General features: G+C 58.1%; 2 protein-coding genes and 1 pseudogene across 2 annotated transcripts; 1 reads left to right on the forward strand and 2 right to left on the reverse strand.

Annotated features, from left to right (window-relative positions):
• Nucleotides 1–111: 111 nt before the first annotated feature.
• On the reverse strand, nt 112–6,928 carry LOC123653058 (translation initiation factor IF-2-like). The gene is made up of 3 exons (XM_045587411.1): nt 6,914–6,928; nt 6,830–6,882; nt 112–1,144 (listed from the first exon to the last, which is right to left on the reverse strand). The coding sequence occupies exons 1-3, from the start codon at nt 6,926–6,928 to the stop codon at nt 127–129; spliced, it is 1,086 nt and encodes a 361-aa protein (XP_045443367.1). The 3' UTR covers nt 112–126.
• Nucleotides 1,033–8,014, forward strand: TOB2 (transducer of ERBB2, 2). The gene is made up of 2 exons (XM_036456489.2): nt 1,033–1,145; nt 6,830–8,014. Exon 2 carries the CDS (start codon nt 6,927–6,929, stop codon nt 7,923–7,925), a length of 999 nt encoding a protein of 332 aa, XP_036312382.1. The 5' UTR covers nt 1,033–1,145; nt 6,830–6,926; the 3' UTR covers nt 7,926–8,014.
• Nucleotides 8,015–14,106: 6,092 nt separating this feature from the next.
• On the reverse strand, nt 14,107–14,583 carry LOC118729162 (annotated as a pseudogene).
• Nucleotides 14,584–15,044: the final 461 nt, after the last annotated feature.

Consider the following 15,044-nt stretch of genomic DNA (forward strand, 5'->3'; position numbering starts at 1 on the left):
ATATTTTAAAAAAATTAAGGTCGGGCGGGAGCGAACGGGACCGGCGCTGAGAGGGAGGACCGGGGAGACCCGCCGCCCCGGGAGCCAGCCGCCAGCACAGGCCTCCCCCTCACCCCGCGCCGGGAGTCAGAGGCCGGGCTCCACATCGGAGGCGGCTTCGCGGCGGCCCGCGGGGGCCCGGCCGGGAGAGCGGGCGTCCGCGGAGGGGCCGGGCTCGCCGCGAGGTACCGGGCGCCGGAGACAGGCGGCTCCTTTCCCGCCGCCCGGCTCCCCTCGCCTCCGCCTCCCGCTCAGCGGCCCGCCCGGGCCTCGCCCCGGTGGGCGGCACGGCGTCCTCTGAGGCCGCACGGGGCTCGGGGAGGCGGGCTCACCCGGTGGTAAAGGCCCGAAACGCCCTCTCCCGTCCCGCCGCCGCTCCGAGCCGGGGCCAGGGCCGCGGGGCGGCCGGTCGCCCGGAGCTGGAAGGACGCGCCGAGGCGGCCGGGGGCCAGTGTGGGGCCGCAGACACAGCCGTGCGCCCCGCAGAGTCCCTCCCAGCACCCCAATGGCAGCCCGGCCCCGGTCCCGCCCAGGACTCTGCCTTCCAGGTCCGTGTCCACCGGGGACACAGCCATGGCGGGGAGACTCGATGGTGCGGGGCCTGAGGGCCGGGTGGGGGCGCCGGTGCTCGGGGCCGCAGTCCGCCCGCCGGTCCGGCCGCCGCCGCCGCCGCCGGAAGTAGTCCCGGCCGCCCCGCCCCGGGCCGCAGCGCGCAGGGCGGGGCGGATCCGTGCGCGGGTTGCTAAGGTGAAACTTTTCATTGACTTTCTCACTTCGGGCCGGGGCGCGGGAGGTGCGGGTCGTCGGCGGAGGCGAGGGAGTGGCTCGCAGACGCGGGGCCAGAAGGGCAGGGCCGCCCGCCGGACCGTCCTCCACCCCGCGACGCAGGCCGCCCCCGGGCCGCCATCCCCGCGCCGTCGCCGCCGGCCGGCCCGCCCGCCCGCCTCGGTCCCCGCCGCCGAGCCCGGCCTCCGGGAGCCGCGGCCGCGGCCCGGCGGAGGGAGGACACCGCGGAGAGCAGAGGAGAGCGGTCTCCGCCCGCGCCAGGGCCGCTCTGGAGGGAGAGGCCGCCGGGTGGGCAGCCCGCGCCGCCGCCGCGGACACCCGTGAGTGAGGGGGGCCCGGACCCCGCAGCCCGACAGCCCCCTCCGCCCCCGCTCCCGCCTGGCCGGGCGCTCCACGCTGCCGTCGCGCCCCCGCCCCCGCCCAGGCGGCCTTTTCCTCTCCGCCCCCCCCGCCCTCGGGAACCCCCTTCCCCTCCACCCCGCGCTCCCCCGGGCGCCCAGGCCCCCCTCTCCTCGCCCCGGGGTGGCTGCTCCTGGGTGGGGTGCATTCCTCCCCGTCCACCGCCCTCGGCTCTGAACATCCTAGTGACTGGCCAGATTGTTCTTGTTCCTGCAAAACACACCTCTCATCACCACTGAGTGAATCCGAGGAGGGAGGGGAGCGCAGGCCCTGTGTTTCTGCTTTTCCCTTGTGCGGGGAGGGGGCGGTCATTAATAGGCTGTATGTCTGGCCGGCTGAAGCCTGAGGGGTGCGGAGTGGACTGTCCCCTTCTGAACCGGTCCCTGCCGGCTGTCCTCTGGCCGCTGAGCCAGAATCCACCATCTGGGCTTAAGCTCCTCATCCTCTTTAGTGTTTTTAGGGGAAACTGGGCCAAATAAAGTACCTACAGAGCAATGGCAGTGTGTGGGTTCTGGTTGATCCCGGTGAGGTGCCTGGAGGAACAGCCTGTCCGGAGGATGGACTGTGTCCTTGACTAGAAGGGGAGGGAGGGAGGGAGCAGAGCCAGGAAGGGCAGCTGGCCGGCCCTGCCCCCCCCCCCCAACCAGAACCCCGTACAGCAGGCTTCGACTTGGGGTCCAGCGGGAGGGTCTTGGGGCTGCTCAGTGTACTGATCTTTTTCTCCTCCCTCCCTCCCCTGCCCAGGAGTGGGTCCCTCATCTTAGATTTTCCGGCAGAGAAACACCCTGTAGCTTTCCCGGGCACCTGTCCCCATCCCCCTCCTAAGCGGAGGGGGAAACGGGCTTGTGTGAAGGATTAGGGAGGTTTAGGGGAGCTTTGCTGAGACTCTGGTAAGGCTGGTCGAAGGGCAGGCCTTGCGGTGGGCGGAGTGCGAGCCATTTGAAGTATGGGAAGGTGATGTCCAGGTGTCAGGTGCAGTTTCCCTTCCCTTCCCTGCCCGGGAGCCTTTCCCCATTTTCCTCGCCGGCTCTGGTTACTCGGACTTGGATTCCGAGAGGCGTGAGGGTTGGGCCCGGCTGGCACCGGCTGTCAGACTGGCGGCCTGGCGGCCGGGGGGGAGGCGCGGGGGCAGTTTATCTGGGAATTTCTTTGGCTGGGACGGGAGAGCCGGCTTCTAGCTCCTGCCCTTCCTTCCTTGGCTGTTGGGATGCTGGAGCCGAGCCCGCCGGGCGCTGAATGAAAAGGCCCCTTTCTTTCTGAACCCACTGTACCCACAGCCCCTCCAGGCGGAGACCACCGAGCCCGGGGGTACAGATTAGGCCGCCGGGGCAGGGGGTGGGAACGTGACCTTATCCATCCCAGTCCGCCGCCCTCGGCCGGGAAAAACTCCTTTGGGGCAGATCCTGAGTCCAGCGGTCACGGGAGGTGGTGCAGAGGAAGGGAGGAAAAGTCCAGACACGGGCGTGGTAGGGTGAGAGAAGAGGCGAGTAGGCCCTACGAGCAGAATTTATATAAAATGTATTAGGCTGTGGGCGGGGGATGGGGCCGCCCGCCACAGGGCGCATGTGCGTCGGAAACTTTTCCACGGTCCTCCGACCCTCGGCCAGCTCCCTCTACTGGGCATGCGTGGCTCGCCGGCCGCGGCGCCTCAGAGGACGCCGGGAGGTGTAGTGCGCAGGGAAAGTAGGTCACTCGCTTCAAACCAGAGCGTGGGGTTTGTGGGGACTACAATTCCCAGAGTGCAGAGCGCGGCTCTGCCGCCGGCCTCTGCACTTAATTGGGGTGCAGTCGAGTCTTCCCGGCTTCGAAGGAACCTGGAGCACCCTAGAAAAGGCCCTCCTAGGCGGAAGGAGCCTGACAGTCAGACTTGGGCACTGCCAGCCTGTGTTTGGGGGAGATGGTCTGAGACTCTGGGCAGGGTGACGCAGTCAGTCACCACAAGTCCTGGAACCTTTCAACCACACCCGCCCGGCGGGGGAGAGGGGGCTCCAGGACCGGTGGGTGGGTTTGCCCCCTGTGCCCCTGAGCTCAGCTCCGGCTCCCAGGCACCCAGTGTATGACACCTGCTGGCCTTGTCAAAACTGAGGACCCTTGCCCCTGACCCCTCTGTCCACACTCACTTAAATCCAGTTGTGCTTGATTGGTAAAGCTTCAGGTGCCTGAGTATTTGTATAGGTTCTCATGGTTTGGGAGCCTGGTGGGTTCCCCTGCCATCATCTCCTTTAAAACAACTTTATCTTCTTAAAATTCTTCCTTTGTATCTTTGCTAGACGTTTCCTCTGGAATCTCAATCACCATATCATTGTCTGCAGCCATCCTTTTCCCCCCATTTTTGTCCTTTTACACACTTTTCTTTAAATCACAAGTCAGTGCAGGATTAACTTTGTTGCTGAAAGTAAACTAGTGAAAGGGAATGAGATTCTAAATAGGACAGAATTTATTTTCACATTTGCAACTTTTTGGTATATTGACAAAGTGTAGATTTGCTATTGTTAAACACAGCCCTCCCGCCGCCATCCACACACCCCCTACCCCTGTTTGCCACCTTTCTGACCCTTTGCCCCTGACTCAAGGTTGGAAAAGTTCTTAGCATCCTTTCCTGCTGCTTAACCCAAATCTACTTGTTCCTTTTTTTTTAATATATATATATTTTATTGATTTTGTACAGAGAGGAAAGGAGAGAGATAGTTAGAAACATCGATGAGAGAGAGTGATCGATCAGCTGCCTCTTGCATACCTCCTACTGGGGATATGCCCGCAACCAAGGTACATGCCCTTGACCGGAATCGAACCCGGGACCTTTCAGTCCCCAAGCCGACGCTCTATCCATTGAGCCAAACTGGTTTCAGCTCTACTTGTTCCTTTTATTGAAGGGTAGTTATTTCTAAGCTTTCTAATCTCACCACATTCTATGAATATTTTATATACAAGCTATAGAATTTGTCCATTGCCTAAAAAAAAAAATGGACAAACTCATCAGAGTGGTTATTTCTATCTTTAGTTAAAGACAAGACAGCACCAGTGCCTTAATCCCATGTCCATAAGCTTCTTGAAGTCAAAATTAGAGTCTGAGCTGATAGAGCAGAAAATCTCATCCTGGTTGTCTGGCATTTTTGTAAGGTTCCACCCCACAGCCATCTGGCTTGGCCTGTTCTCCCATCAGAGGCAAAGGTGGCATTATATACACTTCCTTATTTGTGCGGCAGCATCGCCGAGGCACAAACTGGTGTGCAGCTCCAGGTGCTTATGCTGCAGAAACTGGTGAGCTGGGCAGGGCTGATGACAGTGGTTCTATTGTGTACTGAGGCGGGAGGCCTGCATTTGAAAGGCTCCCATTTTGAGGCTGACCTCTTTAGGGGAGGTTAATTTGAAAAGGCAGATATGCTCCCAAGTTAGAGAGGGCTAGAAAGGGGCAAGGGGCACACCACGAGGCTGGTGTGCCTTGAGAAGTGGCATATGCTGGGTCAGGCCTATTTTATTTTTCTGAAAACTTTGTCCTTAACTTCAGGCTCGTTCTTGGGGACCAGGACCAACTTCCGTCACAATTTTTCGTTCTCTGTGTTTGGACCCCTCCAGTGGGCTGCCACTGTGCCCTTACATGCGCTATTCTTGAGTGGAGGCCCACGTTCCTGGGGGCTAGCTTTGCATCTGGTGGTGAATCAGTCCTCACAAGCAGAAAGGCTCTTCACCTTCTGCCATGCTTCTTACTTCTCTGAAAGCTAAAAGGACCCTGGAGTCGATCTGTGAATAGACATTTGGAGCAACTTGGAGATTAAGTTTTCGTTGGAGGCTGGGATTGAGAGGAGAGAAGGGTCTCCTGAATCCTGAGCATCCCTGTGGAGGGCTTGGGAGAGACATGCTCACGGCACCTCTGCTGACGCCCGCCTGACCCTCTGCCCCCTCAGAACAGTGTGTATGATGCTCAGATTGAGCAGAGCATCTTCTCTGGAACTGCCTCAGAGAGCTGTGCTTGAGGATTCAACCCTGAAAGTGCCCCTGGGAGCCACAGCCCAGGTCTGAAAATTATAGGGGAGTGAGTTAGGGCCTAGGGCTGAAAATTACAAGGAATGTAGTAGAGGCAGATGTTCAGAAAACTCGAGATCCTCAAGCCTAGAATGAGTCTCAGCATACTCTGTGCTGGACCTAGAAGGGATTTTATCAAATCCAACTCCAGGTCGGTCACAGGACATGAGATGCCCTTGACGGGTCACGGATCATGTCCGTGAGCTGAGCTCAGCAGCGCAGGCTCACCCAGAGCTCTGGCCGGGAACACGTTCTGGCCTGGTTGGCCCTGGTCGGGTGGCCTTTTCAGTCCAGTTCACCCCCAGCCTGAGCCCGGAGCTGTCGGTTTGGAGAAAGTGAGGAGAGGAAGCTTCCTGGGCCTTCGGACCTCGCAGGTCATCTTCCTGAGACGTGAGGCTGGCCCCGGACTTGGGAAGAAACCTGTTTGACCTCTGTGCAATCTGGCTACGAGAGACTCCCAAAATAACATCTGCTTATTTATCTTGGGCTGCCTCCTCTCCAGGGATCTCCAAACACTTGATAAATCTGACCCTGTGCCAAGGACAGGTGGTCACACTGTCCCCTGGAGCCTGAGTGATGAGGGGTCCCCAGCTGGAAGCTGCAGGGCGATGGAAAATCTCTTCTCTGCCCTCCTCACTCACCCTCTAGCCCAAGCATGTCAGACATGCGGCCCGCCGGCCTTGAGTTTGACATGCTTGCTCTAGCCAGAAGCCAAAGAGATCCCCTCAGGCCACGCTAGTGCTGCTGGACTCTCCTTTCCCCTGCTGCCCCAGGGCACTGCCAGCCTCAGTGCCAGCAGTTCCGTCGTTGCCCAGGCTCTGGTTTTGACAGGTCTTGACTTTTTCCTGAGGCTCCTGCTCTCATCTCTGTTCTTGGAGGCTCTCTGGCGGCCGTGCGTGCCTGGGTCACACTGTGCGGTTCTGAAATCAGCTCTCAAATGCAGAGGGAGCCAGAGCACACACACCCAGGGAGCACAGGGCGACAAATTGATGTGACGAGGCCAAGCCCCAGTGAAACGTTGGCAGTGCTGTTTTCTTGCTCAGTGACCTGCCTCCCTTTCCACTGAAGGAGGAAAACTAAAGACTGAACTCTGGCCTATGACACCTTGGGATCACAGTTTCACCCAGATACTGCAGAGAGCGTTAGCGGAAGCCGTCTCCTCCAGCTAAATTAAGGGGTCGGATTTGTTTTTGTGGGGATTTTTTTTTTTTTTTTTTTTTTTTTTTTTTTGGTGCCAGCCATCCAGTGGTCTGAATTCTCAAAATACTGGAAACCACAGCTCCCTGCTTTTTTGGAATTATTAAAAAAAAAAAAAAAAAGCTAATTTTATCAAGTACCCACTGACAACTAGGTACCGTGTGAAGCAGTTTCCATCCTTGAACTAACCTAATCTTCATGATAACCTCATGTTGCTGCTGAAACTAAGGCTCAGAGAAGGTGACTTGCCCAGTCACACAAATTAAACTCGTCTCCGGTGGGGCAACAATGGGACCTGAAGTTGGTGTTCTTCTGTCTGTCCTTTGCCTGGTCCCTCCCCCGGCTCTCTGCACGGCCACTCATGATGCCCCCTCTTGTTTCCCAGGGCCTTCTGGAGCCCGAGGCTGCCCACCTGCCACCTGCCGCCGCTGCCCTCGGCTGGTGCCCGCGCCCTGCCCTGATTGCCGGCCTGGGAAGGCACCATGCAGCTGGAGATCAAAGTGGCCCTGAACTTCATCATCTCCTACTTGTACAACAAGCTGCCCCGGCGCCGGGCAGACCTGTTTGGGGAGGAGCTGGAGCGGCTCTTAAAGAAGAAATACGAAGGCCACTGGTACCCCGACAAGCCCCTGAAGGGCTCCGGCTTCCGCTGCGTCCACATCGGGGAGCTGGTGGACCCGGTGGTGGAGCTGGCCGCCAAGCGGAGCGGCCTGGCAGTGGAGGATGTGCGGGCCAACGTGCCCGAGGAGCTGAGTGTCTGGATCGACCCTTTCGAGGTGTCCTACCAGATCGGCGAGAAGGGGGCTGTGAAAGTGCTGTACCTGGACGACAGCGAGGGCTGCGCGGCCCCGGAGCTGGACAAAGAGATCAAGAGCAGCTTCAACCCTGACGCCCAGGTCTTTGTGCCCATCGGCAGCCAGGACAGCTCCCTGTCCAACTCCCCCTCGCCCTCCTTCGGCCAGTCTCCCAGCCCCACCTTCATTCCGCGCTCCGCCCAGCCTATCACTTTTACCACCGCCTCCTTCGCCGCCACCAAGTTCGGCTCCACCAAGATGAAGAAGGGGGGCGGGGCGGCCGGGCCGGGGGCCGTGGCCAGCGGTGGGGCCGGCGGCCAGCAGCCCCCCGCGCAGCAGCCTCGCCCGGCCCGCTCGCCCACCAGCGGCCTGCTGAAGCACAGGAGCCTCTCCCTGTCCGTGCACGCGCTGAACCTCACGGCCCCCGGCCCGGCCCCGCAGTCCCAGCTCTCGCCCAACGCCAAGGAGTTCGTGTACGGGGGCGGCTCGCCCGGCCTCTTGGACGGCGCGGACGGCCCGGCCAGCGGGGCCGGCACCGGCGGCGGCTTCGACGTGGCCCAGGTGTTCGGAGGCGGCGCCAACAGCCTCTTCCTGGAGAAGGCGCCCTTCGTGGAGGGCCTCAGCTACAACCTCAGCGCCATGCAGTACCCCAGCCCGCCCTTCCAGCCCGTCGTGCTGGCCAACTGACCGCCCCTCCCCCCGCGGGCCGGCAGCACCCGAGACCACAGAAGAGAAAAAGGAAAGGAAAGGCCAAAAAAAGAGGAAAAGAAAAATACACAAAAATGTTCCCCACCTTCTCCCTCTCACTTCTAGAGAAAAGAGGCAGCGAGGCCCGGATTGGGAGGGCGCTCCCGCAGCACCTGTCGTGTCTGACTCCACCTCCCTGCTGTTCTCCTGCCGCCTGTGATTCACTTGGTTGGTTTGGGGTTTGTTTTTCTGTTTTGTTCTTTTTTTTCCTTACATGTAGTTTTCTATATAACATCTTTAATTAGTGGCTTCCTGTGCTAAGAATGGTCCTGATGTGAATTGCTGCTCCCTCCCTCCCTCCCTCCTTCACACACCTGGTTTAGGATTGGTGTGTTCAAGCTCAAGAGCCACAGCTGGGGCCTGGCCCTCAGAACAGGGAGAGGCTGTCCCCTGTCACTGTACCCACCACCCAGCTGTCCTCGCACTCAGCCATCCGACCTCAGCAGGCCCGGCCTGCCGCCCCAATAGGTCAGACTCCGTCCCACTCCTCAGGCCTGGTCAAGGAGCTGCTGGCTGGCCAACTGAATCCTCCCCCAGAGCTGACTCCAGGGAGGTCAGCCTCTGCTGGAATTCCTTTCATCTCTGTCCTCTGGCCCCACCCCACCATTCCCACCTGGCGTCCCTATCTGCCGTGGCCCTGGAGACACAGCTGTTGACGTGTGGTCTCAGGCAGCCTCTCCCCTGGGCCTGTGAGGTGTGAGTGGGGAGGTGGGCCCGTGTGGGGGTGAGTGTGTGCATGCGTGTGCGGTGGTTTGCTGTCCTACTTTAAAGAATTCCAAGCCATGTGAACTCTCCCCCCCCATCCTGTGATTCTGGTTGTAGCAAATGCTTATTTATGTGTGAGGTGGGGGAATGGCCGGCGGGGCTCAGTCCTTTCGTAGGTGGTTCACGTGGTGTGAGACTGGCAGGGCCTGCCACTCCCCGGGAAAGCACTGCAGGAGGAACTGGCTTCCGGACTGCAGAGGGATCTGCACTTTTGTTTTTGACCAAAAAAAGGGGGGGTGCGGAGGTAGCTATGCGAGGAATACCCAGCCTCTGATGCTTGAGAGAAGTCCCTGAACCCACCTGTCATGTGACCTTAGCCCAGGGCGGGAGTTCTGGGTCAGTGCCTGTAGTGGGCAGTCCTGGCCTTTGGGGCCCTTTGGCTGTAGATGTAGTGCACTTCTGCCCCTTGCTGGTACCTCTGCCATCCTTCTCACTGCCCGACCTAACCTCCCTGGGCCTTGATGCCAGAGGGCGGGCGGCAGGCCAGGCTTAGCCCCCGAAGCTGGATGTTCGGATAGAGAAGAGCGTTTGCTCCGCCTCTGCCAGACGAGTTGTTTCTCCAACCCAGCCATCGTGGGCCAGCTGCCATGCCAGGGTGCTTTGGCAAGGGGGGCACCTGGCATCAGCCCCCATCACCAGAAAGTTCCAAAGCCCTGGGCACCCCGCCCCAGCCTCCCCAGCGACCCAAGTGGGCAACTGCTCTGGTAGTGGGTCCCGCCCCGATGGATACTGCCAGCCTTCCCCGCATGGGCACCAGCTCTACCTCCCTCCGCGGGGCAGGGCCCGGCTCCGCAGCCCGGCACCGTCTGTCCCCTTAGACTTCTCAGGGGCCAGCCCATCTGGGCACCCTCTCCCTAGCCCGTGGCTCCCACAGGTGGCAGGCCAGGCAGGGCGCTGCTCCCTGGGGAAGGCTGATGCTGCCTTATGCCCCTCCCCGCACCCTCCGCCCACACTCACGCACACAGGTACCCGCCTGGTCAGCTGTTTCCTCGCCGCACGCAGGGAGAGAGCGAGACCAACCCCAGTGTCTTGAATCCGAAGGAAAACGTGTGCTCAGGAGCATGGCTCCGGCGCTGGGCGCTCGGGCCCAGTCCAGTCTGTCTCGTCTCGAATCTAGGCATTTTTGCTTCAAAAATTTTTATTTTAAGAAAACCAACAGAAATCTGCACTAATTTACCTGGTTTGGTAGGAAAACTTTTTTTTTTTTATTTTTTACATTTTTTGGTGTCTGTTTGTATTGAATAATTTGCTACATTTGTAAAATGTAAGAGGTATATATAATATATGTATATTTCTAACGTAAAATGTAATTTTTTTCTTTTCAAGATTTTTTCTTAAAAAGAGGAGAGAAACAAAGCTATTTTTTCAGGAAAAACAAACTTTAAAATAAAAAAGAGGAGAAGAAAACCTTTTTCTCCCCTTTCCCTATCCTCTGTCGACCCCGCTTTCCGGGAACAAACCAGAAGGTGGATCATCTTGTGAAGAGTGTAAACGTTTAGTCCAGAATGATGTGTTTTCTCAATGCAGTGAGCTCTAGATTCTCCAGTTTGACCCTTAGGGGCGGGAAGGAAGGGGCATTGAGGCAGTGAGGAGAGGGCTCGGGGAGCAGGGCAATGAATTGTTTTCTTTAGTGAAGGAGGAATACAATCAGCGTTTTGTATTCAGAATGTTGTGCAATATTTTGGAATGGGACATTGGTGTGTTTAGAGATTTAGTTTAAAAACAAAACAAAAAGATTGATCAAACCTGTACAGTTTATATTGTTCCAGATTTTTTTAAGTTTGTATTAAAAGCATGATATATAATAGTCCTCTGCTTGCTCCTGGCTTGTTTTGTTTCTGGTCCCGATTTTGTTTCTGGCGACCCAGCCCCTTCAGTTTTGAGAAACAATTGCTCGTCCTCACTTGACCCCTGGGTGGGCGTAAGTGTCACAGGCTTCCTTTTTCCCACCAGCCCATCAGCCCAGGGCACCACAGGGCCCACTCCCGCGGGTCCTTTCCCACAGGGGCGACGGGTCCCAGGAGGCTGGGGAGTGCCCCAGCTCCCTCACTCGGATGGCGGAGCCGGGCCTGGAAGCAGAGCCTTGAGAACAGGATGGCGCCTGTTTGTGGCTCTGAGCAGCAGCCTCTTCTTGGAGGCCGAAGGAGGGATCTAGCATTTGCCGGCTCCAATGGCTAGACCATAGGAGTGGGCAAAGAGGAGAGCCCACCTACACCAGGTTCTGTCCCCAAGCCTGGGCTTGGACTCGCTCTTCTCCTGCTGGGTAATTCTGGAGCTGGAGCTGCTTTGGGGTGAGGGCCCATCTGAGCCTGGGACTGGGACTTGGCCACCTCCCCCTCACAGGGCCTCATTGATGCTGCCCACGGCTGGGGAGGGTACAGACAACCTTCCCAGCAGGGATTCACACCAGCCCCTCAAGGCCCCTGGGTTGAAGAGAGCTGCAGGTGTTCCTTGAATCTCACCCTCACTATCTCCACAATACCACTGAGAAGTCGGTACAAGTTAGGTTACTGGCTGAATTCACACAGCTGGGAAGTGGGGAGGCTGAGATGTTGACCTGTGTATGGCTGTTTCATGTATAAACCATAACAGCTATGGACAAGTGCCACTGGGGCAGGCGTGGAAGAGCTGACTGCAGCCTCTGGGCTGGACATTGAGCAAGCAGCACCGGGCATCCGAGAGATGGGTCTCCTCACGCCTCCTCTCCAGACAGGCACATCCTGGTCCCTCCCTCCCCAAGCACGTGACTTGGGCCTAGAACCCCTCAGGCCAAACACACAACCTCTGCACAGGGTCCAGCCCTCCATGGGCCGGTCTGCTACAGTGTGTCAAACAGAGGGAGGCCCTGGTCCAGGGTGCCTGTCAGACCTAAGGCCACTCTCAGGGGTCTCACTTTCTCTGTCCTACCAGGGAGAAGTCCAGCCTGTGTCCAGGCTGCTGGCCCATCTGTGGGCCCCAGGGCCCCTTGCACGCATTCCTGTTTATCTATATATATAAAAGCCCAGCAACTGGGATAGCGGGATGACCAGAACAACCAGTGGCTATGATGCGCACTGTGGTAGTCAATCAGCCTGATTTGGGCCCTGATTAGTGCCCCTACCCACCAGCTGTCCCAGCCCCAAGTGGACCCCCAACACCCCAATTTGGGGCGGGGCCAGCTGGCCAACCACCAAGGTCCCTCCCCACACTGGCCAGGCCTGATGGGCCCCCATCCATTAGGATGGGCCAGCTGGACCCCACCCAGGCCTCATGTTAACATAAATAAAGCACCTAGCATAAGTGCTTTATCTGCCCTGGAAGCACAGGTGGGACAGCAGTTACAGGACAGGTGTGCACAGGGGGCCTGAGAGTCCAGGATCGGGAGGTGAAGGAAGAGTCGGAGTTGGCCGAGAAGGAGAAAGCAAGGCCAAGGCCCCTGACCACCACCCCCACCCCCTCCCCTCCCCGCAAGGAACCTGTCGGGAGGATGCCCTGCAGGGGAGCGTGCGAACTCTGCTTTCTCAGAAGACTCGGGTCTGAGTCTCACCCTGACGCTCCCTAGCTGGGTGGACCTCAAGCAAACCACTTCACCCACTCTGCCGCCTCATTCCTTCCACCTCTACAATGGGGGTGATCACTGTGATTTAATTTCCTTGTGGAATTAAGTGGAATAATAAATGTGGAATGCTGAGCACAGCGGCTGGCCCAGAGTAAACAAGTAGCATTTCCATCATCAGGGTCGTCATTGTCCATCTGCAAATGCCAATGGCCAGCCCAGGCCTGGCATGTCCTCGCCTCAACAGACAGGCCACAACCCAACCTGCCAGCGGAAGCCCAGGCTGGCGGCAGAGAAAGCCGTTCTCTGCCCTGCCGGACAGCGCCCTGGAGAGAGTGCTGGTCTCTGCTCCACTCTCCTCCCTCCAGGGCCCTCCATGTGAGTCCCTAAAGCTCCCGGGAGTCCCCTGGGGAGGCAGATGGGCGGGTGGGTGAGTCATGGGGCAGGAGAGCCCTGCTCCGTCCCCCGCTGTCTGCTGCCTCAGTGCCCGCCCTAAGCCAAGGGGTGCCACTGTCTGCTCTCCACCGCTGCCATCCTCCCCCGAGTGACTCAGTGGGTGGAGGGCACACTCACCTCCCTCCTCCTGTCCCGGGGCCTGGCTAGTTTGGCCAAGTCCCGCCAGGGCGGGGCTAAGGACAGGCTGGGACCAGCCAGGAAGTCTCCGAGTCCCTGGGCAAGAGGCACCTGCTGATCTGCTGGTTTTTCATTTAGACAATTTCACTGCCAGCCAGAGAGGTGTGCTCTCCGTCCTCACACTGTCGGCTTTTTTTTTTTTTTTTTTTTTTTAAATATATATTTATTTTTTTTTACAGAGAGGAAGATAGATAGTTAGAAACATCGATGAGAGAGAATCATGGATCAGCTGCCTCTTGCACACCCCCTTCTGGGGATGTGCCTGCAACCAACGTACATGCCCTTGACCGGAATCGAACCCGGGACCTTTCAGTCCACAGGCCAACGCTCTATCCACTGAACCAAACCGGTTAGGGCACACTGTCAACTTTCTCCGTAAGTTCAAAGACCTCTCTTCCCTCCTGACATCCATCCCATTGGGAAGAGGGACAGTGGGGCTCGGCCTCGGCCCCATAGGCCATCGGGCTAGTCCCCGGGCCAGCACCTCTTCCTGCACCACTGGCTCCCAAGGCCTGGGAGGACCCGGGAGGAGCCTGAGCTATGGCACCTTTCCCGGGACGGGAGAAGGGTGATGGGTGCAGCCCTGGGCAGGACCACACGGCACTGACAGACAGCTCCCCGGGTACAGGGGCCTGGTCAGAACACTGCGCTGTGGCCGGGCTGGGCTGCCGAAGTCCAGGCAGAGGAGAGGCCTGGCCCAGCCCCAGGGCCCTCTGGTCCTTCAGCTGCTCCGCCCGGACTCAGCCTTCCGCACGGAGCCCTGTAAGCATCAGGCACTGAGGGAAGTGAGGGCAGGCGGCAGACTAAATCCCCGCTCCTGGAAATGATGTTCTGTTGACCACAAGCAAGTGGGAAAGTGTCAGACAGCGAGGTTGTGCCCTTAAGACCATGGCAACTGGCGATGGCAGCCAGGGCCAGGCAGCCCCTTGCCCTGGGCAGAGGGGGCGGGGGCCGCCCCAAGGAGGGGGCTTTCCACCTGTGCTCTGAATTACACCGGATGAGCAGAGAGCGCGGAGGGCTCAGCCGCTTCCGTAGGCAGCAGGGCAGGAGCCAGCATGGCGCTCAGGGAGGGAAAGGCCAGCAAGCAGCCGGAGGCCAGGAGCACAGAGGAGGTTGTGGAAGTCCTCAGGGCCGCCCCACGGGCCCCGTAGCCCAGGTGGCGAGTGGGGATTTTATCTTTTTTTTTTATTTTTTTTCATGTCACCAGTTTTTAATGGGTTTTTCCTTTACAAATACACCAGAGAATCATGCAATGCTGCCAGCATCGGACGCAATCCTGGGCCACAAGTCTGCACACTCCTTTGCCACGGGTCCTGTGATGGCAGAACCTTCCATTTCCCCTTTATTATTTACTATGACCCCCGCATTATCCTCAAAATAAAGAAACACGCCATCTTTTCTCCGGTATGACTTCCGTTGTCTTATTACCACCGCCGGATGTACCTTCTTTCGAAGCTCTGGTTTGCCTTTTTTGCTGTGGCCATCACCATGTCGCCCACACTGGCAGCAGGAAGCCTGTTCAGTCGTCCCTTGATCCCCTTCACGGAGATAATGTACAGATTTTTGGCTCCTGTGTTGTCGGCAGTTGATCACGGCTCCCACCGGAAGACCCAGGGAAATCCGGAATTTGGCCCTGGAGGACCCACCACGTCCTCTCTTCGCCATCTTGGACACCGGAAAGGGATGGAAAGGCTCTCTTTTTTCTTTTTAAAAAAATACATTTTATTAATTTTCCACAGAGAGGAAGGGAGAAGGATAGAGTTCAAAACATCGATGAGAGAGAAACATCGATCAGCTGCCTCCTGCACACTCCCCACTGGATGTGTGCCTGCAATCAAGGTACATGCCCTTGACCGCAATTGAACCCAGGACCCTTGAGTCCACAGGCCAATGCTCTATCCACTGAGCCAAACCAGTTAGGGCATCTTTTCTTTTTTTAAATATGTTTTTATTGATTTCAGAGAGAGGAAGGGAGAGGGAAGAGGGATAGAAACATCAGTGATGGGAATCATTGATCCGCTGCCTTCTGTTTGCCCCCTACTGGGGACTGAGCCTGTAACCCAGGCATGTGCCCTGACCGGGAATCACACTGTGACCTCTTGGTTCATAGATCGACACTCAACCAC

This window comes from Pipistrellus kuhlii, unplaced genomic scaffold, assembly GCF_014108245.1.
Source record: "Pipistrellus kuhlii isolate mPipKuh1 unplaced genomic scaffold, mPipKuh1.p scaffold_m20_p_3, whole genome shotgun sequence".
In the NCBI taxonomy this organism is placed as follows: Eukaryota; Metazoa; Chordata; class Mammalia; order Chiroptera; family Vespertilionidae; genus Pipistrellus; species Pipistrellus kuhlii.

What these genes read in the sequence shown, in the direction of transcription:
- TOB2 (XM_036456489.2), top strand. Translation starts at nt 6,927, where the DNA reads ATGCAGCTGGAGATCAAAGTGGCCCTGAACTTCATCATCTCCTACTTG.
- LOC123653058 (XM_045587411.1), bottom strand. An exon ending in GCCTCGGGCTCCAGAAGGCC is followed by an intron (nt 1,145 to 6,829) that starts CTGGGAAACAAG and finishes CCCTCACTCACG; the next exon opens with GGTGTCCGCGGCGGCGGCGC.